This window comes from Muntiacus reevesi, chromosome 9 (assembly GCF_963930625.1).
Source record: "Muntiacus reevesi chromosome 9, mMunRee1.1, whole genome shotgun sequence".
NCBI classification, from domain to species: Eukaryota; Metazoa; Chordata; class Mammalia; order Artiodactyla; family Cervidae; genus Muntiacus; species Muntiacus reevesi.
The window spans coordinates 37,654,392-37,680,381 of NC_089257.1; the positions used below are offsets into that span (position 1 = coordinate 37,654,392).

At 42.2% G+C, this 25,990-nt stretch overlaps 2 protein-coding genes across 2 annotated transcripts in view; one reads left to right on the top strand and one right to left on the bottom strand.

Annotated features, from left to right (window-relative positions):
- Nucleotides 1-12,949: 12,949 nt before the first annotated feature.
- LOC136175753 (small ribosomal subunit protein eS6-like) lies at nt 12,950-15,853 on the bottom strand. Its single transcript, XM_065945983.1, has 2 exons — nt 15,808-15,853; nt 12,950-13,674 (listed from the first exon to the last, which is right to left on the bottom strand). The coding sequence occupies exons 1-2, from the start codon at nt 15,851-15,853 to the stop codon at nt 12,950-12,952; spliced, it is 771 nt and encodes a 256-aa protein (XP_065802055.1).
- Nucleotides 15,854-17,861: 2,008 nt separating this feature from the next.
- P4HA3 (prolyl 4-hydroxylase subunit alpha 3) overlaps nt 17,862-25,990 on the top strand; it is a 40,192-nt gene continuing 32,063 nt past the window's right edge. Inside the window, exon 1 of the mRNA XM_065943889.1 lies at nt 17,862-18,109. Within this exon, the coding sequence (XP_065799961.1) occupies nt 17,910-18,109 (200 nt within the window). The 5' untranslated portion in view covers nt 17,862-17,909. The remainder of the gene's footprint in view (nt 18,110-25,990) is intronic.

Consider the following 25,990-nt stretch of genomic DNA (forward strand, 5'->3'; position numbering starts at 1 on the left):
GGATATGTACTAATGGACAAGTTGTTTTTTTTAATTGGAGTACTATATTAGTTGATTCACAATGTTGTTAGTTTCTGGTATGCAGCAAAGTGACTCAGATATGTGTGTGTATTTGTATGTATGTGTGTGTGTGTATTTTCTTTTTCATGTTCTTTTCCACTATGGTTTATTACAAGATGCTGAATATAGTGCCCTGTGCTGTACAGTAGGCCCTCATTGTTTATCTATTTTATTCATTGTATCTGCTAATCCCAAACTCCTAATTTATCCCTTCCCTCACCCCTCTTCCCCTTTGGTAACCAATTAGATTGTTCTCTATGTCTGTGAACCAGTTTCCATTTTTATAAATCAGTTCATTTGCATCATTTTTTAGATTCCACATAGAAGTGATATCATGTGATATTTGCCTTTGACTTCACTTAGTGTGATAATCTCTAGGTCCATCTATGTTGCTCCAAATGGCATTATTTCATCCTTTTTAATGGCTGAGTAATATTCCAGTTTATATACATACCACATCTTCCATGGACATTTAGGTTGTTCCCATGTCTTGGCCATTGTAAATCGTGCTGCTATGAACATTAGGGTGCATGCATCTTTTTGAATTAGTTTTCTCCAGATATATGCCCAGAAGTAGGATTGCTGAATCATATGGCAATCCTATTTTTAGTTTTTTGAGAAACCTCCAGACTGTTTTCCATAATGATTGCACCAATTTACATTCCCATCAACAGTGTAGGAGGTTCCTTTTTCTCCACACCCCCTCCAGCATTTATTATTTGTAGACTTTTTGAGGATGACTTTGACCAGTGTGAGGTAATACTTCATTGTAGTTTTGATTTGTATTTCTCTAATAATTAGCAATGGAGAGCATATTTTCTTGTGCCTATTGGCCACCTGTGTTTGACAAGTTCTTTAATAACCTCTGAAGGTAAGGACAAGTCCATTGGCCTGAGACCCACTCAAAACAGGGACCAAGAAACTAATTCAACCTGAAATAGCAATAGGAATGTTATCATCCCCAAGGGAAAATTCATGTGTATTTAGATGAAGATGTATTAGAGGAGGGATTATAATAAAAAGGCTTCCCTGATAGCTCAGTTGGTAAAGAATCCGCCTGCAATGCAGGACACCCTGGTTGGATTCCTGGGTTGGGAAGATCTGCTGGAGAAGGGATAGGCTACCCACTCCAGTATTCTTGCGCTTCCCTTGTGGCTCAGCTGGTAAAGAATCCGCCTGCAATGCAAGAGACCTGGGTTCAATCCCTGGGTTGGGAAGATCCCCTGGAGAAGGGAAAGGCTACTGATTCCAATATTCTGGTCTGGAGAATTCCATGGACTGTATAGCCCATGGGGTTACAAAGAGTCAGACACAACTGAGTGACTTTCACTGTAATAAAAATGTTTATTTATTCTCCATCTTTCCTCTCTTGTCTTCCCCAAACTAGCACTTCATTCCTGTTAGAGATATGACCTTCTCCTGTTTATCTTTATTTCCCTCTCTTTAACTCTGGTTCTAATCATTAAATAGACCAGTCTGGCATGTGATTTGCTTTAGTTTATGTCTTGACCTTTATCTCTCTGCTTCATTCATTCATTTTATAAATGTTTGTTGACCCAGAAATCTGTAGGAACCAAGGGCAGTGCAGAAAGCTAAGAAGTAGGAAAAAAGACACAGCAACCATGTTACTGCTAGAAAAGCAGGTTCAAAACACTGTCCCCACTGCCCCACACCACCAGATCACCTGTATTTATTCTTGATGTCTTTGAATTCAAAGCACCTGAAGAGAAGGCCTCAGTGGCCTGGACTCTTGTCACATGCCTGCCTCTTGGCTGAAACTAGATCCTGGTAATGGAAGGATTTGACTCCTCAGCTTTCTTCTGAATGGTAGCAGGAGACAGCGAGCTGCAGTTAGCCTTCCATCAAGACACAGTGACAGGAGTTTAACTCACCAGTTGAAAATTGCGGTGCAGACCAAAGGTGACAGTTGATTACAGTGCCAGACAGAGTATTGGAGGATAAGTAAAAGCTCGGGCACAGGAAGAGGAGGGCATCTTGAGCACAGAACACAGCACGAGCATGCACAGAACCACGCGCACTTCAGCACCGCCGTGATGGGAGCAGGGGTGTGAGCGGAGACGGGAGAGGGCCCCGCGTGCTGTGCTGCAGAACTTAGACTTCGGTCAGTAAATAATGAGAGTCATGGGGGGCTTAAGCAGAAAGTCTCCAAGAGATGATGGTCGGGGCAGGGAAAGTTATGAGAGAATCCACCACTGGAAAGAACCTTGAAGGTCATCTTATCCAATCTCATCATTTTCTACCATATGACTACCAAATGGGATAAAGATTTTAACTTCTCCAGTGACAACTTGCCAAGACAAGTTATTCTCTTTGAAAGAAAGACTAGTAGAGAGTTTTTATTATGTTCAGCTGAAATCTGCCTCCCACAGCTTCTATTCTTTGGTTGCACTTGGAAACTCAATGTTATCCAAAAATCTGTTTCCTTGTCACTTGAAGGCTTTTCCCCTCAGTCTGAATATGTGTAATTCAGTAACTATTCCATGTGTGACCTGATTTTTAGATCCCCTTCACCTTCCTAATCACCCCATAGACAATTTCCTGAGAGCTGGGCCCATCATTAATATAATACCATATGGACTCTAGCCTGCTAGGCTCCTCTGTCCATGGAATTCTCCAAGCAAGAATGCTTGAGTGGGTACCATTCCCTTGTCCAGGAGATCTTGCAGACTGAGGGATCAAACCCGGGTCACCTGTGCAGACAGATTCTTTGCCAGCTGAGCCATCAGGGAAGCCCCCATAATACTATCTATCTATATATAATATATAAAATTCATAAATATAAAATATAATTATAATAAATATATTTATAGTTTAATATAAATTTTTATATTTATATAAATATAAATTTATGATAAATATAAACATATAAATTTAATGTATAAAATTTAATATATAAGTAATATATATGCCAGCCCAGAGTAGAAAAAGGTGAGATTTCTAATATGGGGGCAGCACAACAGGTGTCAGGAAGAAGGCTCTGGCCTACAGCACATTCTTTTGTTGCAGGAAGGGAGACCCCTTCCAGGACCCAAGAGTGGGCTTTTGTCTAACAAGATGAGTTGGAAATGAGTTGTCTGATGAGACACACAAGCTGACAAAGCAAAAACTTTATTGGGAAGAGGTGCCTGGACAGAGAGCAGGTTAAGGGAAACCGGGAGGTCTGCTCTGCCATGTGACTTGCAGTCCTGGGTTTTATGGTGATGGGCTTAGTTTCTGGGTTGCATCTGGCCAATCATTCTGACTCAGGGTCCTTCCTGGTGGCACATGCATTGCTCAGCCAAGATGGATGCCAGCGAGGAGGATTCTGGGAGGTGCTAGGACATGTGGCATCTCCTTTTGACCTTTCCTGTACTCTTTCAGTTGGCGGTGGCTTATTAGTTCCATGTTCCTTACTAGGACCTTCTGTCATAAAATAACTCAGGCAAATAGTTACTATGCTGCCTGGCCAGGTTGGGCGGCTTCAGTCAGTGTGTTTCCCCTAACACTTTGACATCTTTTGCTTTATGAACAACTGCTCTCTTAATCCTCAAGCATCATCTCTTCCAAAAAGCCTTTCCTGGGGACTTCCCTGGTGATCCAGCAGTTAGAACTTTGCCTTCCAATGCAGAGGGTGTGGGTTTGATCCCTGGTCAGAGAGCTAACATGCCTCTCAGTCAAAAAACCAAGACATATAACAGAAGCAATGTTGTAGCAAATTCAATAAAGACTTTAAAAATGGTCCACACCAAAAAAATCTTAAAAAAAAAAGGCCATTCCTGCCTGCCACCCACCCCCACCCCATCAACCACAGTGGGCAGGGCCCCACTCCATCCTGCCAGAACCCCCTTTGTTACAGCACTTCCCACGCCACAAGGAAATGGTTTCTGAGTGTGTCGGATGCTCCCAGTGGATTGTGAGCTCCCCAAGGGCTGGAATTGGCCGACTCAGTGCAGTTCCCCAGAGCCCAGAACAGAGACTAGAGGATAATCAGCCCTCGGGGGGAAGAAATGTTCAGCTGAAGTGAACTGAATCGGAATTTGAGCTGCATTACAAGGGTAAGTAGGCTGTGAATAAGCAAAGGGGATGAGGCGTACTTGGTCTATGAATAAATTCAACTTAAAGAAAATCTATGGGTGACAACTGGGAGACAGGGAGACTTGAGACTTGCTGGCGGCCTTCCTGCCAAACTGGCTGCGGCAAAGTCATGAGCTGAAGTTGGAAGGGTGCGTAGAGACCAATCTGAGGCTAAATTAGGAAAGTTGGAGTAGGGAAACGGTAGGAGAGTGGGCAGGGAACAGGGCAGAAAAAAATAGTAACTGGATTAGAGTTTTTTTTTCAGCTGTTTGCTATTCCCACATCTGCATGCTTCCCCCTAGTGGACAGGGATCAGAACCTCTGCCTTGGAAGGAACGCAAATTCTTTACAGTTAGGAAAGTCTGAGGGTCAGGTTGGGGATCAAGTTGAGTCCACAGAGTGGATTCCTGCAGAACCCAAGTCATCTTCTTCCCCCTGCTCTCTTTCCCCCATGACCTGAGGGTGCCTGGATAATATTCATTCAGTGAATCTTAGTCTTCAGCCAGAATGAGTCCGTTCTACTTGTATTCAGAGAAAACTAAGGTCCAGAGAGCAGTGATCCTTTGATTTACAAAGCAGTTCAGGGGCAAATCTGGGACTAATACTCAGGTCTCCCAACTGGCAGTCCCTTTCTCCTTCTGTATAAATATTTAGTAACCAGAGCTTTCCAGGTGGCTCAGATAGTAAAGAATATTCCTGCAATGCAGGAGATCCAGGTTTGATCCCTGGATCAGGAAGATCCCCTGGAGAAGGGAATGGCTACCCACTCCAGTATTCTTGCCTAGAGAATTCCATGGACAAGAAGCCTGGTGGGCTACAGTCCATGGGATTACGAAGAGTTGGACACAACTGAGCGACTAACACTTTCACTTTCAACCTACCAGGAGCAGGATCCTGAACAAAATGTTGGTAAGACGTAACCCACATATTTAAAAAGACAAAAACAATTACAATGCAATAGAATTGCAGCAGTAAAAGTAAGTATAGAATGCTGCAGGAATAGAGGAGTATCTTTGCTGGATCCTGGAAGGGCTCTAAACAATTGCTGGGAGCCTTGAAAGAATAGCTGCTGCTGCTAAGTCGCTTCAGTCGTGTCTGACTGTGCGACCCCATAGATGGCAGCCCACCAGGCTCACCTGTCCCTGGGATTCTCCAGGCAAGAATACTGGAGTGGGTTGCCATTTCCTTCTCCATGAAAGAATAGCTAGAGGTAGAGAAAAGAGGAAAGTCCTTGCAGACACAGGAGACAACAAGAAGAAAGCAGGAAGAAGCATCCTGCAGAGGCTGGAAAATAGGTTTCTGATCTCAGCCAATGGCATAGATTTTACACACTTTTTCTGGGTGAGATGTCCAAAGTTCCAACTATCACTCTGAAGTTGGTGACCTACATACAAGTCTATGTGTTTAGGCCAGACCTTTCTAAGCTTCAGAGCCACACAGGATTTCAAGAAAAAGAACTGACACATGCTCTTGAGGCATCTTGAGGCTTAATAGTGCCACTGTTTCATTCCATAGGCCAAGAATGTCACAAGGCCACTTCAGATTTAAGGAATGGAGAAATAGTCTCCATCTTTTGATGGGAAGAACAGCAGGGTCACAACTCAAAGAGTATGGATTCAAGGAGGATTGAAATATTGTGACCCTTTTTTAATCCACCACAGTATGTACTTTGTGACTGTAATTGTTCACATTCCTTCCACAGGCAAAATATGCTTACCTTCATTTCAGAACCCCTAAAAGTCTCTTGCTGTTATGTCATCAGGCTGTAAGTCTAGGATCTTATCACCTACATCAGGTTTGTAGGTGACTTGATGAATGTTGTTCTTTCTGATCTTGATACCTATGAATTTAAAAGACAGCAGACATTTCCATACAAGAAGGAAAAGCATGAGAGATACATAATCATCCTTAAACAGAGGCAGTTCTGGACTCCAAGTTGACAAAATTTGTCAGGTCCCCTCTCCTGGGAGAGGGCATATTCCTTTCTGAGGCCTAAATTCTGCTCCCTGGGAGTAGTTCCCAGTCTATTGATCTCTGTGCTTCTTGCTCTGCCCCCTGGACTATGCTTTGTCCATCACCTTCCTTGGCTACTTCTGAAGAAGTGGCTCATATTGCCAGCTGAGTGGCAATTCGAATTATTTAAGTCCCTTTTAATCCATGTTGGTGATACTCTCACATGTGTAACCAATTTAAAATTTTCGTGGGTCTTCTATGTATCTGATTGTAGTCTACTCCATACTCCAAATGCTACATTCACACCATCGTTTTTGAGACATCTCTTAACTTTATGATTGCTATTTTGGCATTAGGTTTCTGTGGATATTGCTCTTAAGATTTCAAGAAGTCGTTTTGTCTAGGAGTCTACTAGACATCACTTTAATTATCTCAAAGTTCTTTACAAAGTGTGTTACAGCCACACCTTTGGTGTGATTCACATCTCTAGGCTATATTTCCCTGTAAGAATTCTTCACTGGCTAGAGAGCCTCAAGATGAAGTTTTATTTTTTAAGGTAGTAAGTCCTGGCCCTCTCTCTTCTCTCTAAATTCATGTTTCAAGCAGGCCAGTTCTTTCTTTAACTCATACTTCTCTTCCTGTTATAAAGTTATCACACCCAGCTGGGAGCACCCAACTGACACTACATTCTCCCTAGAAATTTCCTTAGTTGGATCAAAATTTTAGTATTTTCCCCCATCTTCCCCTAGTTACCACAGGCAACAGTTTTGCCAATTGTTTTGCCACTATAAAATACAGATTACCATTTTTCTAGCCAGTCACAATTTCCTCATCATTTTCCCAGATTTCACTGTTTACTTGCCAGTTTTCCAATCTCCACCCATCCCTGATCCCAAAGCCAATGCCATGAATTTTGGGACTTTTTTAAAAAAGCAACATTTCAGACACCAGTTCTGTAACAGTCAACTTTTGCTGCAAAACAAACTACCCACAACTTTAGTGACTTAAAACAACAATTATTTATATATCTCACAGTTCTGCAGTTTGGACTGGGATCAGCAGGTTGGTTCTTCTGGTCTTAGTTGGGTTCACTTATCAGATGGAGGTCAGCTGCCAAGTCGCCTGGCTGCTGGTTAGCTCAGGATGGTCTTAGCTGGGTCGGCCAAGCTCTGCCATGCTCCAGCAGGCAAGCCCAGACATGTTCACATGGGTGCCTGCATGGGGTTCATAAGTCAGGACTGAAGCATGCAAGGCCTCTTGAGGCCTAGGCTCAAAGCTGACACATTGTCCCTTTTGTTATATTTCATTGGCTAAAGAAAATAGTAAGGGGAAATTGACTCCTTAATGGAGGGAGATGCAAGCTCACACCACCAAGGGTGTGGATACAGGGAGGAATAAGGATCATGGCTGTCTTTATAGTCTACTTTGCCTTCTCAGAGACCATCCTCCTCTTGAATTTTTTGTGTCCTTCCCTTCCAAATTTTTAAATTTATGTATGTGTACATATACACATGCACACACATGGTATTATTTTGTCAATTTTCAGTTCAGTTCAGTCGCTCAGTCATGTCCGACTCTTTGCAACCCCTGGCAGCATGCCAGGCCTCACTGTCCATCACCAACTCCTGGAGTTTACTCAAACTCATGTCCGTTGAGTCGGTGATGCCATCCAACCGTCTCATCCTCTGTCGTCCCCTTCTTTGACTTTAAATGAATAGCTTCATATATACTAAAGAATTTATGTAACCTAAGTGTAAAATATAAAGAAAATAATACTTTTGTACCTACCACTCAGACAAAGAAGTGGAATTTTACCCATACATTTAAAGCTTCTCATGTACACCTACCTCCTAACTAAACATTCATCTCTCACCTGGATTATGCAGCAGCTTCCTAATTGGTCTTTCCACCTGTGACCTTGCCTCCTCCAATCAGTTCTACCCATTATAGTCAGAATGATCTTTAAAAAACAAAAATCTAATTGCATCATTCCTCTACTTAAAACTGTTCAGTTGCTTCCCATTGACCCTAGTGTAAAAGTAAACTTAGAGTAGGCCCTTCATCATTTGGTTCCTGCTTTTACTTCATGCCTCTTTTTTGCCATGCATTCCTCCATGTGCTGTGTTTTTTCTCAAAACTGTTCATTGGTTTTCAGCCAAATGACTACCATAGTTCCTTGCACCTCCCCCGGCATGGCATATATCACCATTGTTCTTGACTGTTTACTTGTCTGTCTCTCATACTTGCTGTAAGGACTCTTTGGACAGGGAAGTCATCTGGCTCCTCTGCTGTATTGCTGGTTACCAGGAACAGCACCTGGCACAACTGATGCTCAGTAATGGTTAAATGAATGAATGGATGAGTGGTAGGCTCTGGGGACAAAGAGACACTCCACAAAAAGCTAGTCCTTAGTCTAGGGGCTTTCCTGGGGGCACAGTGGATAAGAATCCACCTGCCAATGCAGGGGACACGGGTTCAGTCCCTGGTCCAGGAAGATTCCACATGCCATGGAGCAACTAAGCCTGTGAGCCGCAACTACTGAGCCTGCACATTCTAGACCCCACGTGCTGTAACTACTGAGCCCATGTACTGCAACTACCGAAGCCCGCGTGCCCAGAGCTGTGCTCACCAACAAGAGAAGCCACTGTAGTGAGAAGCCCTTACGTAGCAACAAAGAGTAGACCCCATTCACAGCAACTAGAGAAAGCCCGTGCAAAGCAGCGAAGACCCAGCATAGCCATAAATAAATAATTTTTTTTTTTTTTTTTAAAAAGCTCCTAGTCTATTGGAGAAGAGATACATACACTGAGAAATCAATCTTGTTTCTAAGCAAACAGCAAGTGTTTTGACAGGGATTATGGGTTTGAGTTGGCATCTAAATTTCACCAGGGGGCGCTATAGGAATGCCTCAGGTTTCTATAAAAGAGCAGGTACGATCTTTTCAAGGAAATACGATTTTCAGAGATGGTAGTGGTTGTTTTGTATTAGAATAAACTCCCTATTCTGTCCATTTGGAAGAGCTATAACTGAGCCATCTGCAAATCTGAAGGACTGAAGTAACTTCTCTTGGTGTCCATTTTATACCTGTAGTGGTTCTTCAACTTGGAATCACAAGAACTTTGAAAAACATGATTTAATTTATCTTACACACCAACTACTAGAAGCCAAAATAGGGGTTGTTGTTATTATTTTCATCTTAAAAGATGATAACTCTAAGGCTCAAGAGGTGAAGTAATTTTCCCAAGGAACCACAGCCAGTAAGTACCCAAGCAGGGACTTGAATCTGTCTTCCAAATTGAAATGTATTCATTTACGAAAAATAGTATGTATTGAGTTCACAGCTCTGGAAAAGATGATAGGGCTACAGAAGCCTGACCTCCAAATCCAATGTCTTAGAAGACAAGACTGTCAGAGCTGGAACTTTGGAAATCATCTAAGGAAGTGTTCTCAAACATGCACAAGAATCACCTCATGAGCCTGTTAAAAATGAGTCCTAGACTTTGCCTCCTCTTCTCCTACATTTTGATTCAATGAGTCTGGTAGCAGTATGTCTCCTAAGCACATTCACTTTCCCCCCTATGATTCTGGAGCAGATGTACAGTGGACCACACTTATAGAAACATCAGTCTATTGGTTCAATCCTTTCATAACACAAAGAAGAAAAGAATGAGACATGAGTATCCCAGAAACTCTTCTTGAAGGGAGACTGAGCCAGGAGCTGGTAATGAGCACCTGAAGTAATGATATAGTGGAAAGGGTACTCAGCTGAGAACTGGAGACCCTGGGTTCAATTTCAGGCTTTACATCTTGCTGCTGAATCACTAATCTCAATGAACTATGGTTTTTCCAACCGTAAAATGCAAAGGAACAATACATACCTCGTAGGCTTATTGTGAGGATAAAGGAGATGAATATTAGAAAAGACCTGGCAAAGGACGGTCACATAGAGGACCGTCAATAAACAGATTGAGTAGTAGGATTATTTTGAATGCTCTATTTGCTCTATTCAATCTTTTTAAATGAGTACCCACTATTGCCTGTTACTCTGCTAAGCACAGTCCTGCCTACATGAAACTTATGCTCTGGTGGAATAGATAGACATGAATTATAGAAAAAAGAAATTACAATTGTAATAAGTGCTACCAAGGGAAAATATAGGGGGTATTTTGATATTATGGGGATTCGACCCTAATCTGCAAGCAAATGAAAGATTCTTGAGGAAATGAGTCAAAGAATGAGTAGGAGTTAGTCAGAAATTACACATGAATCAGGAAAGAGGTTGGCAGGAGCAGGAAATGAAAAGGCCAAAGGCCAGCATGGCTGGTGTGGAGTGAGCAGGGGAGAATGGCATGACATGAAGCTGATGATGATTTCTGGGAAAGCCTTTCTCTTCTCTGCCTTGATATTTATTTTGAAAGTCATGATCTTTTCCTCGATCCTTTTATTTCTGCTTTAACTTTCTATTTTTGCACTTAAAAAAACTAAAATAATAGTAACATTTCTTTAAAGCTAACATCATTTTTCAGTTTTTAACATTCCAAAATAGAAATTGTGTAATAATACAAGTCAAAAAACAAACACACACCCTGCTGAATACCAAACAGGAACAAAAATTGAACCTCACAAACTTAGCTGTCTTAGAAAAGATCGATTCTATTGTCACATAATTATTTGTTTTTGTAATATAATTTAGTTAAAATTCAGTTTGGCTTTAGTCAAACTTGGAAGCCTGTTGTTATTTAGGGTGACTTAAAGTCCTCTCTGATGCAGAATTAAAATCAAATATTATAATGTAGGAAATTCTGTTTGTTGGAAGATGTCTTGCCCGCTGAATGCAGCTATAAAATCTAGACAGAATAGAGCAAGCATTTGAGGACTCTATAGTCAGATTGGGGGGAAAAGACAGAACATGAAGCACCGCTGAACTGGCAGTGAGTTTCCTCTTTTTGATCCTCAGTAGGCTTAAACCTGTAAGTGGACTCCAGGTTGAGGACTGGGAAAGCTACAGGGGAAGCACTCTAGCTCTGGCTCAAGAACAGGGAAAGAGGACCCTCACATTGATGTGTAGGGGTGGGGTTGGAGGGTAACATCCACTTGTTTTTTATCTTTTGTTCTCCTTCCTCCTGCACCCCTCCCACCAGGCAATCCTGCAGTGATGGGCCACAATGGAAGTGGTGGCAGTGAGTGCCTATGGCCACCTAAAACTTCAAGTTATCTCATGTATTCCATTCACGCACGTTAAAACCGTATAAAATAATGCTGTAATTTTTTCTTCCAACAATCCCAGTAGGGTGGGGTAAACCGCTGTTGAATTTTTTTCTCCCTCTATCCTCCTGTGACTTGGCCCCAGATACATGAAAAATGCAGTGGAGAGGAGAGCAACTGAACCTCCAAGATTTTTGGCCAGAGGGCTCAAAAGTGGGGGGTTCAAAAGACTGGAAAGTATCAGAGAAATCACAAGAGAGGGAGGAGTTCAGGAGAACAGCCCCATAGTTTCTGACCTCACCCCTGAACTGTGCAAGCATCAATCTGATGCTAAATAGCATACCATGTACTTGGGTACTGAGCATGGAATGGGCCACTGTCCAGATCTGAAACTGGCCACTGGGTGGCGTATAACCAGGACAAATAGAAATAACATTGCAGAACTTTGAAAACTGGATGACATTTTGGTTGGGTTTTTTTTTTTTTTTTTTTTGCTTTTTAAGTTTTTTTTTCCATTTATTTTTATTAGTTGGAGGCTAATTACAATATTGTAGTGGTTTTTGCCATACACTGACATGAATCAGCCATGGATTTACATGTGTTCTCCATCCTGAACCCCCCTCCCACCTCCCTCCCCATCCCATCCCTCTGGGTCATCCCAGTGCACCAGCCCTGAGCACTTGTCTCGCATCCAACCTGGACTGGTGATCTGTTTCACACTTGATAATATACATGTTTCGATGCTATTCTTTCAAATCATCCCACCCTCACCTTCTCCCATAGAGTCCAAAAGTCTGTTCTATACATCTGTGTCTCTATTTCTGTCTTGCATATAGGGTTATCATTACCATCTTTCTAAATTCCATATATATGCATTAGTATACTGTATTGGTGTTTATCTTTCTGGCTTACTTCACTCTGTATAATGGCTCCAGTTTCATCCATCTCATTAGAACTGATTCAAATGAATTCTTTTTAACAGCTGAGTAGTATTCCATGGTGTATATGTACCACAGCTTCCTTATCCATTCGTCTGCTGATGGGCATCTAGGTTGCTTCCATGTCCTGGCAATTACAAACAGTGCTGTGATGAACATTGGAGTGAACGTGTCTCTTTCAGATCTGGTTTCCTCGGTGTGTATGCCCAGGTGTGGGATTGCTGGGTCATATGGCAGTTCTATTTCCAGTTTTTTATTGAATCTCCACACTGTTCTCCATAGTGGCTGTACTAGTTTGCATTCCCACCAACAGTGTAAGAGGGTTCCCTTTTCTCCACACCCTCTCCAGCATTTATTGCTTGTAGACTTTTGGATAGCAGCCATTCTGACTGGCATGTAATGGTATCTCATTTTGGTGTGTTTTTTTTTTTTTCCCACCGTCACCCCCCCCCCTTTTTTTTTCCCACCGCTCATTGTGGTTTTGCTTTGCATTTCTCTGATAATGAGTGATGTTGAGCATCTTTTCATGTGTTTGTTAGCCATCTGTATGTCTTCTATTGGATGATATTTTGGAACCACAGAAGTAGGTCAGTACTTCTGAATCAAACTGGGCAAGCTACATGCTAAAACAAACAGAAAAAAAAATTACTATTATCCATTAGATTTTTTTTTTTTTTTTTATGTCTGATCTTATTTATTTGTTTTACTCATAGAACATCTCATTTTTGACTGGACTCAGACTTAGAAGTAGAAGCTCTCAGAGAGGACAGCCTCCGTCTCTTGGCAATCTGTTCCTGCCATTTTTCTTTGGCCTCCTTCATTCTCTTGGCCAAAAGTTTAGCATATTCTGCAGCCTCTTCTTTGTTTTTCTTAGTACGCTGCTTCTTCAGAGCCATACGCCGGCGTTTGTGTTGCAGAACTTGTGGAGTCACAAGGTGCTGAATCTTGGGTGCTTTAGTCCTAGGTTTCTTACCTTCTTTGTTTAGGGGCTTTCGCACAACATACTGGCGGACATCATCTTCTTTAGAGAGATTGAAAAGTTTGCGGATTCTGCTAGCTCTTTTGGGACCCAGGCGATGAGGCACTGCAGTATCAGTGAGTCCAGGAATATCCTTCTCCCCTTTTTTCATGATGACCAAGTTGAGAACACTCAGATTGGCATCCACAATGCAACCCCGTGCAGATTTGCGCTTTCTCTCTCCAGTCCTCCTTGGTCTGTAACAGGAATGCCCCTTACTCAGTAGCAGGCGAACTCGGCCATGGGTCAAGACACCCTGTTTCATGGGGAAACCCTGCTTATCGTTCCCGCCACTGATTCGGACCACATAACCCTTCCATTCTTCATCCAGAGCATCAGCAGCAACTTCTGTGGCCATACGCTTCTCATAGGAGGTACGAAGTTTTCGTTCATCATCCACTTCAATGAGCTTCTGGCAGCCAGTGGCTGGAAAAGAGATGTTCAGCTTCGTTCTGAAGTGGCCGACAGCCTCCGAGGCACCAGGAAAAAGAGACTATCCATTAGATTTAAATGAGATCTAGAAAAGAGTCGGACATGACTGAGCGACTGAACTGAACTGAGACATTTATAACATAATATTCAAAATGTCTGGGGCTTCCCAGGTGGCATTAGTGGTAACTAGAGGTATGAAAGTTAGAGTGTTAGTTCCTCAGTCATATCCAACAGTCATACAGTCATGGCTACCCCATGGACTGTAGAGCACCAGGCTCCTCTGTCCATGGAATTCTCCAGTCAAGAATACTGGAGTGGGTTGCCATTCCTTCTCCAGGCAATCTTCCCAACCGAGGGATTGAATTCAGGTCTCCTGCATTGCAGTCAGATTCTGTACCATCTGAGCCACTGGGGAAACCCAGTAGCGGTAAGAACATGCCTACTAATGCATAAGACAGATATGGATTCAATCCCTGAGTCGGGAAGATCCCCTCGAGGAGAGCATCACTACCCACTGCAGTATTCTTGCCTGGAGAATTCCAATGGACAGAGGAGCCTGAAGGGCTATAGTCCATAGGGTTGCAAAGAGTCAGACATACTAAAGCAACTTAGCATGCTTGCATACATTCAACATGTCTAGTATTTAATCCAATGTTATTCAGCATATAAAGAACCAGGAAAATCCCCATTAGTATGAGAAAAGACAATCAACAAATGCCAAGGAAAAGACAGCACAAATGTTTAAATGATTGAAGATTGTTATAAAATGCTCCAAGAAGTAAAGGTAAATGCTCTTGAAGTGAATGGAAAGGCAGAAAATGTCAAGAAAGAAGAGATATAAACAGGAGCCTAATGAAAATACAAAAACCAAACTAAAAATTTCACAGTTTACTCAACAGCAGAATATACCTAACAAGGGAACAACTCAGTGAACTTGAAGATAATTCCATTAAAATCATCTAATCTGAACAACAGAGGGAAAAAGAGTTTTTTTTTAATGAACACAGCCTTAATAACCTGTGATGCAGTACCTAATTTATGTCATCATAATTCCAGAAGATTTTGAAAAAGAAATATTTGAAGAAATAATATATGGATATTTCCCAGATTTGACAAAAGACAAAGTGAGAAGTTCAGTGAAGCACAAACAGCAAGCTGAATCCAGCAACAAAGAACAAGGTTTATCCCAGAATGCAATGTTGGTTTAACAAACAAAAATCAATCATTATAATACAAAATATTAATACAAAAGATAAAAACCACATGATCATCTCAATAGACGCATAAAACATATTTGACAAAAACATTTAAAAAATTAGGAACAGAAAAGATCTTCCTTAACGTATTTAAAGCATTGACAAAAAACCCACAGCTAACATCATACTTAATGGTGAAAGACTGAAACCTATCCATCTAGGACCTGAAACAAGACAAGGATATCTTCTCTTGTCACCTCTATTCAACATTACACTGGAAGTTCTAGGAAAGTGTTGATAAGTTAGTAAAAAAGACATAGCATCCAAATTCACATGGAGGAAATAAACTTCATTTTCCAATGTTTTGATCTTTCATGTATATAATTGTAAGGATTACACACAAAAGCACAATTAGACATAATAAGCAATTTCAGTAGAGTTACAGGATATAAGATCTGTATACAAAAATCAATTGTATTTCTATATACTAACACTGAACAATCTAAAAAAATGAAATTAAGAAAACAATTTTATTTACTGTTGAATAACATCAAAGGGAAACTATTTATATGAAGCATCTATAGTAGGTAAATCCATATAGACAGAAGGTAGATTGGTGGTTGTCACATGGGAAGGGGATAGAGTGACAGCTAATGGGTGTTTTTTTTGGGGGGGGCGTGAAGAAAATGTTCTAGAGTTCAATAGTGGTGGTGGTTGTACAACCTTGTGACTATGGTAAAAATGAATGAATTGTATACTTTAAAAATGTGAATTTTTATCGTATGTAAATTATATCTCAATTTTTTAATATATCTCAATTTTTAAAGGAAAAAAACACTTAGGAAAAGTTTAACAAAGTTATATATAATTATCTAGTTCTATCTGCCAAAAGGACCTGGGAGCAGAGACATTCCAGTTGCAATGAGCATACCTAGCACCAAGATCTTGGTTTCTGAATACAAGGAACCAGGGCTCATGGGGGGGGGAATGCTTGATTCCAGGACAGGAGAAGTACAGACAAGTTGGAATATCTTGGAAGTAATAAAGTATGAAAGTCCTCAAGGAATAAAGGGAACATATCAAAAGGACACAGGAGCCAGATTGAAGGGGCTACCTCTGGGCAACTCTAGGGCAATTTAAGTTTCAAAATAAGCAAGTAATGAATTATAATTCATTCGATGAAATTCATGAGCCCATGCTGATGTCAAATAAGTGAATATGTAACTGGGGCATCTCAGGATCCTTAAATTAATCACACCTGCAAATTTCCTTTTGCTATGTGAGGCACCATAGTCACAGGCTTTAGGAATTAGGATATTAGCATCTTGCAGGGGGCGGGGCATTATTCTTCCTACAACAACGCTCAACCTTCTATGAGCAGAAAGCAGGCTAAGATGACTACTCAGTTGCAAATACAGACCCTTAGTTATTCCAACATTGCCACCATAAGGGGATGTGTGATAAAGAGGAAGTCAGAATGGAAAGAGAAAACTTAAACAATTGTGGTTAAAATAGCTTTAATTTACAAATTTTACAAATACATATAACAATAAGAAAATAATGTTGGGTTCTGCCACCCCTCAATCCTGAGGGTGTTTGTTGGAAAGGATTTGTGCAAGTTAGGGGCCTTGAAGCTTAAGCTTCAAAAGCTTCATGATAAATCTTTCTCTGGTAGCAATTAAGAAAATGGCACCCAGACCCACACCACCTGGGTTCAGGTTACTGCTCTACACTTACCGGCTGTGTATGTTGATTGTGTTGCTGTTACAGGTTGGGTTCTCCAGAAGCAGATGCTGAGATGATATTTGAAGTGCAAGATATTGCTAGGGATCAGGGTCTGTGAAAGCACAGGGAAAGCAGAAAAGGGCAGAGGAAGAGGTCAAAGAAGAGGTCCAAGCCTTGGTCCATGTGGCAGGAGGACTAGAGCCTGTCAGAGCTGTCTCATGTTGGGCCTAAATCACTGGGCTTTTATTCCCTCACCTTGCTCAGTCACTGGACGACTATTAATGCCCTTAAAAACTTCCACTGGTGGGATGCAGAGGGAGGTGAGAGGGAGGTAAAAAAGAAAAAGTTTCCACTGGATTTTCACAGCAGTCTAAATTTCTTAGTATGACATGCAAAACCCCTTCACAATCTGACAGTCCCAGCCCCAAGGAATTTCTCATCATTTCTGCAACTCAAACTATTTTCCATTTCAAACCTTGGTATACATAAGCACCTTCTCCAGGAAAGCCCATCCCTCCCTTGCAGTAGAACAGGTGCTAAATATTTGTTAAATGAATGAATGAGTGAATCAACATTGCCTGGGAAAGAGGGGGAAAGGGTAAGTAGTAGGATTAACAATACTTTTGTTTGCTTAAATGACCATGAGTATGTCGTGCAGAGCAATGACCCAGGACCCCAGAAGTTTTGGTTGTATAGGTCCTAGATTTGTCACGCACTGAACCTAATGGCCTTCACCCTCTTTACCTCCAGTCAAGATTCTACTCATCCTTGGAGATAGTTCAGACGTCAGGTCCTGTGTGAAGTGTTTTCCTCCCCCTGGTCTGTCACAGCTCTTTATTCACACCGCTGTTACCACACCACAACCTTTACTCTCTTCATTTGTCCATCAGAATCCAGGGATGTTTCTGTATTTCCACCCCTTGATCCAGGGAGTGAATATTTTTGAATGACGTGGTACAGCCATAGACTGACGCATTCATTCTTCACCACACCCGTTGCCTTAATTTCCCCAAGGGTGAAATAGGCACAGTGGAAATGCTTCCCCAGGGATGTGATTGGGGGAGGCCGGGGGACACTGAGGCTGCAGGCAGCCGGCCTGCTGTCCGAGGGGCAGGAAGGTGGGGGCTGGAGAGCGACAGGAGGGGTTAGCGAGGAGTCGGGGGCGGGGCCCAGGGGGCGGGGGCGGGGCCCAGGGGTGGGCGGGGGCGGGGCGGCGAGAGCAGGGGGCGGGGCGGCGAGAGCAGGGGGCGGGGCGGCGAGAGCAGGACCCGGCGCGACGCTCGGAGAAGACGGGCGCGAGCGCCGGCGATGGGCCCAGCGGCGCGGCTGGCGGCGCTGTTGGCGGTGCTGGCGCTCCTGGCCGGAGACCCGGCCGAGGTCGCGGCGCGCGGGGACACGTTCTCGGCGCTGACCAGTGTGGCGCGCGCCCTGGCGCCCGAGCGCCGGCTGCTGGGACTGCTGCGGCGCTACCTGCGCGGGGAGGAGGCGCGGCTGCGGGACCTGACCAGGTGAGGGCACCGGGGGCGGGGTGCGAGCCGGAGAGACTGAGTCTCGGAGGACGGACGAGGCCGAGACTTTGTGCCGCAGGGTCAGGGGTAACTCAGCTTCGTGGTCAGCCTGCCGGGACTTCGGACGCGGTGTCCAACCCGCAGACCAAGGTACCGTGGCCCAGAGTGACTCCCCAGAGCCATCGTCATCCTGAGGGGCTCCCCGAGACACCGTGTCACCCTGCGTAGGACTTCAGACTCCGCTGTGGGAATGTGCGGTGGAGCGACTGTGGGGCGGAGTAGAGCTTCACAAGTACTGACTGAGGCAAGCTGTGTGGGCCCCCAGGTTCGCTGTTAACAGACACAGCGACCCTGAGAGAGTGAAACGGAGAGAATACGGTGACACTGTAGCCACACGTGTGTTGACCATGTGACCCAGGGAACTGATGTTTAGTATGGGAGGGCATCCTGTGACTGTGTATGAGATTTACATGTCATTGTGACTGGGTGGGCACAACCCTATGGATAATCATGCAGAGTAATTGTCCAGGTCTCTATAGGAATAATGCTTCAGGTTTATCAATTCATTCAACATAGATGTTTGTCTACTGTGAACCAAGCACTGTTCCAGGCACTGGGGAGAGAATGGTGAACAAGACCCTACCCTGCCCTCTAAGAGCTTGGAGTCTGTAATATCATGATTGTTAATCTGAGATGTCTTCTCTTTACACACACATAAGAACTCTAAATACTATCCCTGAGGTGTACATGTGTATGAAAGTATTTGACAGCAGGAAAACCAAACCACTGGGCAAAACCATACTTGATGCTTGGAGATGCTGAGTGTAGCACACACTAGTAGATGCTCAGCCAATGTTGTTTTGCGATACAATCAATGAGAAAAACATCTACTTCTGCTTTATTGACTATGCCAAAGCCTTTGACTGTGTGGATCACAGAAAACTGTGGAAAAGTCTTAAAATGATGGAAATACCATACCACCTAACCTGCCTCCTGAGAAATCTGTATGCAGGTCAAGAAGCAACAGTTAGAACTGGACATGAAATAACAAACTGGTTCCAAATCGGGAAAGGAGTACGTCAAGGCTGTATATTGTCACTCTGCTTGTTTAACTTATATGCAGAGTACATTATGAGAAATGCTGGACTGGATGAAGCAAAAGCTAAAATCAAGATTGCTGGGAGAAATATCAATATGCAGATGACACCACACTTGTAGCAGAAAGCGAAGAAAAACTAACAAGCCTCTTGATGAAAGTGAAAGAGGAGAGTGAAAAAGTTGGCTTAAAACTCAACATTCAGAAAACTAAGATCATGGCATCCAGTTCCATCACTTCATGGCAAATAGATGGGGAAACAATGGAAACAGTGACAGACTTTATTTTGGGGGGCTCCAAAATAACTGCAGATGGTGATTGCAGCCATGAAATTATAAGATGCTTGCTCCTTGGAAGAAAAGTTATGACCAACCTAGACAGCATATTAAAAACAGAAACATTACTTTCCCAACAAAGGTCCATCTAGTTAAGGCTGTGGTTTTTCCAGTAGTCATGTATAGATGTGAGAGTTGGACTATAAAGAAAGCTGAGTGCCGAAGAATTGATACTTTTGAACTGTGGTGTTGGGGAAGACTCTTGAGAGTCCCTTGGACTACAAGGATATCCAACCAGTCCATCCTAAAGGAAATCAGTCCTGAATATTCATTGGAAGGACTGATGCTGAAGCTGAAACTTCAGTCATTTGGCCACGTGATGCAAAGAACTAACTCATTTGAAAAGACCCTGATGCTGGGAAAGATTGAAGGCAGGAGGAGAAGGGGATGACAGAGGATGAGATGGTTGGATGGCATCCCCGACTCAATGGACATGAGTTTGAGTAGGCTCCGGGTGTTGGTGATGGACAGGGAGGCCTGGAGTGCTGCAGTCCATGGGGTCACAAAGAGTCGGACATGACTGAGAAACTGAACTGAAACTGAAAATACAATCAACAAATTCTACTTTAAGACTTGGAACACTGAGGCACTGTAATCATGTATTGACTCTCTCAAACAATGAAAGATGAATGAGTGGATATAACACCATTGGTATGAATATGTGCTGTGCACCTTCTCTTGGGACACTGAAAAACTCACAAAGTGAGAAATGGGTGTAACCACATAGTTACTTGAATATTTAATGCTGTATTTATATCCTGTGACCCTCAACTGAGCTGGGACAACAGAGGGTTATCTGTTGTCTCACAGTGTACTGCTTATAAAACTGTGAGTGAGTGTATGTGGTAGTAATACTGTTTTCAGGGCATATGGGAAGAAGATGTGAGGGCCACTATGGCTATGTGGGAGAGCCCATGTAGAAGAGAGTCAGTGAGCGTGAGGAAGTATGTGTGAGAGATCTTGTTTGTTACTCAGTGGTAACTGAATGATGATGTAATTTGGTACATGCTTTTAAGTATGTAGCTTGTATATAAGCAGTTGTATGCCTGTTTAAATTTACTGTTAGTTTGATCTCAAAAGCTAAGATCCCACAAGGTGCATGGTGTGGCCAAAAATAGCATGATCACACACACACACACACACTATATAATGCATATAAGTGTGTATTAATTATTATAATCTGCTGTACTCAGTTGCTTAGTTGTGTCCAACTCTTTGCGGTCCATGGACTGTAGCCCGCCAGGCTCCTCTGCCTATGGCATTTTCCAGGCAAGAATACTGGAGTGGGGTGCCATTTCTTACTCCAGGGGATCTTCCCAGTTCGGGGATCTTCCCAATTCAGGGATCAAACTCAAGTCTCCTTTGTCTCCCAAATTAGCAGGCGGATTCTTTACCACTAGCACCACCTCAGAAGCCCAATTATAACAATAAATGATGATAATTTTAATAATTCTTGTCACTCTTTGGAGTAGCATAGTTGCCTAGTATTCTGTGGGCCAATATTTACAGAGTAAAATGATTTAATTTGCGGAATCCTTGATAGTCCAGTGGTTAGGATTCTGTACTTCTGCTGCTCGGGGCCGGGATTCAATTCCTGATAGGGAGAACCAAGACCCTGCCAGCCACATGGTGTGACCAAAAAAAAAATTTTCATTTTATTCTTAATCCATATTCATTGGAGTCCAAGTTCATTGGTGGAAATAGAACAGACTTTTTCCTTTGATTTGAGGCACCATCATGCTCCCTGCTACCCGTGTGCTTGTTCTCATAACTAGTAATCTCTCTATTTGGGTGGCTCAGATTGAGATGAGGGTCAGAATCCTGATGCTAGGCTTAGTAGGGAACAGAGTCAGAAGAGTGAGCTCATGATGTTTATCAGAGTGGCTGGCTAGAATTCCCCCCTCCCACCTGCATGCCGGTCTCCTTTACTGTCTTCTCACCATTGTAATTGTCACAAACTTGTCACAGTGGGGGGTCTTGCACAAACCTTATCTCATTTGATTCTGTCTCACACACAGTGTTTTGAAATAGGTTTGTATTACTCTTTTAAGCAAATGAGAAATCATTTTAAAGTGTGAAAACTACAATTTAAGTACCTTAATCCAAGATTATAAAATCTAGTAAGTAGCAAGGACTTTCCTGGTGGCTCAGTGGTGAAGAATCCATCTGCAATGCTGGAGACACCGGTTTGACTCCTGCGTTGGGAAGATCCCCTGGAGCAGGAAGTAGCAACCCACTCCAGTATTCTTGCCTGAGAAATCCCGTGGTCAGAGAAACCTGGCAGACTCCAGTCCACATGGTGACAAAGAGTCAGACATGACTTAGTGACTAAACAACAGCAAAAAGTAAGTAGCAAAGCTAGGACTAGGACATAGTTCCTTTGACTGTTTCTTTCTATCACGCTATAATGTCCCTACTGCTTGCTTTGTATGATATGCCAGGACGCTGACCAAGCCCCATAGCTGTTGAGGTTTAATGGACAGCTGGAGTACATAGTGGTTAAGAGTCTGGATTCAGGAATGTAACGTTTGTTAGAATGCTTGGCTCTGACCTTGGGCAAGCTCCTTTACCTCTTTAAGTGTTAGTCTCCTAATCTGTAAAATGATGGTAAAAATAGTACCTACCAATATGGGTTTTTGGAAGGATTAACTACCATGTAAAGGAAAGTAGTAATTGCTCTACAAATGTTAGTTCTTTATGATTGTTGTTTAAGACTTGCTGGTGAAACTAGACACAACTTTTGGCTCTACACAGTAGCTAGGGTTGTGAGAGCCCAGAGAATAAAAAAGAATCAGAAAAATTCTAGAGTCTCTTCCCATATGACTTATGAGTATTTAATTTCAGAAAGCTTAGTTTGATAACTTAGAGACTGTCTGTTCTCTAGTCACTGCTCTAAAACCTGGTGAAATGTTTGCTTTTAAAACAAGAATTCTGGCAGTTCCTGCTCATTTTCCTATACTCACAATCTGGTGGTCTAATGTAACTTGAGATGTTATTTCTAAGGGACCTAAGTTGATATTCTTTGAATTTCTAAAGTTAGAAATTAAATATTTTTTGATGTTGAAACTATACTCCCTACCACAAATTGATGAATAAAATTTATACTTGTTACAATATATATATAGCTATGTACTAATATAGTATTATGTATACTTGTCATATAATATTTAGATAATTAACCCTTAGCTTCTTTTGTTGTTGCAGTTTTTAAAAAGTACCAAGATTTAGAAAGAAGCATCATCAGCAATGACTTCTGTGCTAGGAATTAAGCATTCAGAATGTCTCAGAAGAACTGAGACAAAGCCATTTCTGAATTCCAAAGGAAAAACATATTGAATTAAAACAGCCCATGTATTGTGGTTGGGTAACCTGTCCCAAGCTATGTTTAATGCAGAGATTGGGTTGCAGTTTTTATGTGCAGATTCTTGAAGGAAAGGATCTGATTTTTCACTTTCCGCAGCATTTGTTAAAGCAAAAAAGCTGTTTAGGAAACCCTGAGGTTTGAATTCAGCATCCAGTAACTCGGTCTCTGAAAACCAGCTATTGGCTCAGAGGCTGGGCATAGGGCCAACATTTGGATTCCAAACCAGTCTCAGATATCAGTTGATAGGTTTTTTTCTTTTTTCTTTGTGTGACAGAAAGATGACATACATGAACACTGAATTGAATTATGTTCTTAAGTAGAGATTAAACCTCTGTCCTAAATAAATTGACGCCATAATACAAAGTGGGATGTGAAGAGAACAAGGAGATGGTGCCTTTGATCTTCACCCCTCCGTCATGCTTCTTTTGTGCCTCAGTTTCCTCTGAGGCTTGTTATATTGGGTTGGCCAAAAAGTTCGTTTAGGTTTGTCAGTCAAGATGTTATTTTTTGGCCAACCCAATACAGTACGTCTCAAGCACCAGATGAGGAGTTTGTTTATTCAGTTGTGGAAAAGGTGATGGAAAGAAAGAATAGAATGGTTGTGCCGAAAGCATCCATGGAGATCTTCTAGACTAGACCAGGTCTGCCGTCTTATAGGAGAGGAAACTGAGGGATAGCTAGAGGCTGGCTCAGGATACCTCTCCCTCTCCTCCCAGCTCCTCTCCATGCAACTGTCTTGTAAAATCCCTGCCACTCAGCCTCAGTTGTCCCTGGACACTTACCCTTCAGTCTGAACTCAAGCCCGAGTCTCTGCTTGTATTTTCATCTAGCAGTGGAATATCTTTCACTAAGTAGTTCCATATGGAGCTGAAGCAGAAAATAATGGGTATTAAAAAAAAAGTCCCACACCCTGGAGGCTGGTTTAGTTTTAAAACCCTTGAGTAGGTTTAATTTAAAAACCCCCCTGTCTTAGGGATCAGAAATATCCTGGGACTTAACAGGCTTCCTATTTCCTCCCTGGGGCACCCAGGAGCAGACTGTTTTTCTTAGTTTATGCTTGAATTGAATATTTGGCTCACTAGAAGCATCTCTACCCAAAGCAACTATTCTGTTTCAGGCTGTGTTTATAGTTGAGGCCCCACCCTTGAGAAATCCTTAAGTCAGACTGTTTCAAGGGATTGAAATCCTGCACCTTACCCCCACCCCACCACTCCCTCTATTCCTCACTTCCATCCCTTTCCGCTCACTGAAGTCCTCCACTGTGGCCAGAAAATTCTTCTATTCTCACATGCTCTTCATACATTCACTTTGCACCACACACACTTTTTCTTTTATTTCAATTGTTATTGTATTGTTTTTGAAAATAATGTTTAAAACAAAGGGAAAAAGTGTTAGAGGGCAGGACTAGAACTCTTAAGTCTGCCTTACTGTAACTAATAAATTTCAATAATATAAATCCCAGTAGGGAATTAGAAATGGGATAACCATAGTATGCCAGGAAAGTAAACACTTATATCTTAATTGTATGAACACTCTTATAGGACATTGAGGAGGAGATAAATTAATGAAAAAGATGATCACTTCTGGCCCCTACATTTCTGCCCCTTTATTGCAAATGTTGGCAAACAAGAAAGGTTGGAAGCGTGCTGAATAGCCCACCTTTTCATTCCCCATTACAATCTTCACCAGTTTCTGTATGATTTGCTTCCTAAATATCTCTCTTGAAACCATTCCATTCTCTGCCCCCACTGTCACTGTTTTGGTTCATACTGTCCTGTCTTTTGCTTACAGCTTTGAAATGGCCTCCTAACTGGTCTTTCTGCTCTGGTTACTTCCACTTCTAACCCCTTCTCCTCACCCTCTCACAGATTTATATATGTAATATATCATAGTCCATCCCACTCTCACTTAAAATTTTGCTACTCCTAATTGCACTCAGGGCAGAACCCAGATTTCTCAGCAAGGTCTGTGAGTTACTCCTTGCTTCTCCAGTCTAGTCTCCCCATCCTCCTAATACATTGCGTGCTCCAGCAGTACTCAATGGTTTGTAATTTCCCTGCTGCTTCTCTCTGTAGTTTTACACATGTTGAACTGTCTCTGCCTTCCTGGAGGGAGACCTCCTTCTCATTATTTGCTTTTACCCATCAGGTCTCAGTTTATTATCTCCTCTGTGATACCTACTGTGATCTGCTCTGGCAGATGTGTGTACTTTCCTCTAAGCTTTGTTCTTCAATCTGGGGTTGCATCTGTAATGTAATTATTTGTGATCTCAAATGTTTTGAGATCAAGGTTTTTGACTTATTCAAAATTTTGTACCTAGCTCACAGAAGAATATATTTCATTCATTCTTTCATAGAAATATATGTTGAACTTAGGAAAAGGGTGATAAGAGGAAATTCCCCGGTTGTCCAATGGTTGACTTGGTAGTTAATGGTTAAGACTTGGTAGTACTTTCACTGATGTGGCCCAGGTTCAGTTTCTGGTTGGGGAACTGAGATCCCACACACTGCATGATGTGGCAAAAAAAAAAAAGTGATGAGAAATCAGCTATTTTCTTGTTCATGAAATTTTTGATCATTGGACCCTGTCTTGCCTTTTTATCCCCGGCTTCCAGCACAGAGTTTGACTTCTAGCAAGTGAGTTACTGAATGATTAAATATATGTCAAGCCTCTGTGCTTTTGGATACATTGGTCCCTGTTGGCTCAAAAAACCCACTCTCCTCCCTTCTTTGTTCTGATTCCATGGGAAACAGTATAGTAAAATCAATTAAGAACCCCAGCTTCAGAGTCAGACAGGCTTCAGTTCATTCCTGGCTTTGTTGTTTTTACCAACAGCATTGCTGTGTTTCAGTTTCCTCTTCTGTAAAATGTGCGTGATAATATCTATTCTGAGCATTTGGGGCGGGGGGAATTAAATGAGACAATATGTTTAAAACACTCAACAGGATGCCTAGTACATGATAAGGGCTCAATAAGTAGTAGCTATCAGTATTTTAACCAGTCCTTCCAAACTCAGATTAGGTGCCGGATCCTCTGTACAGTCCTCCGTTACACCTTCTAACTCCCACCTGGGTCAGGTATCCTGC

Bases quoted from the DNA above. Each gene is read 5' to 3' on its own strand.
- LOC136175753 (XM_065945983.1), bottom strand. From the start codon at position 15,853: ATGAGCCCTGGTTCCTTGTATTCAGAAACCAAGATCTTGGTGCTAG. The intron at 13,675-15,807 runs GTATGCTCATTG...TCTCTTTTCCAG, and splicing joins AACCAAGATCTTGGTGCTAG to CCACTGGCTGCCAGAAGCTC.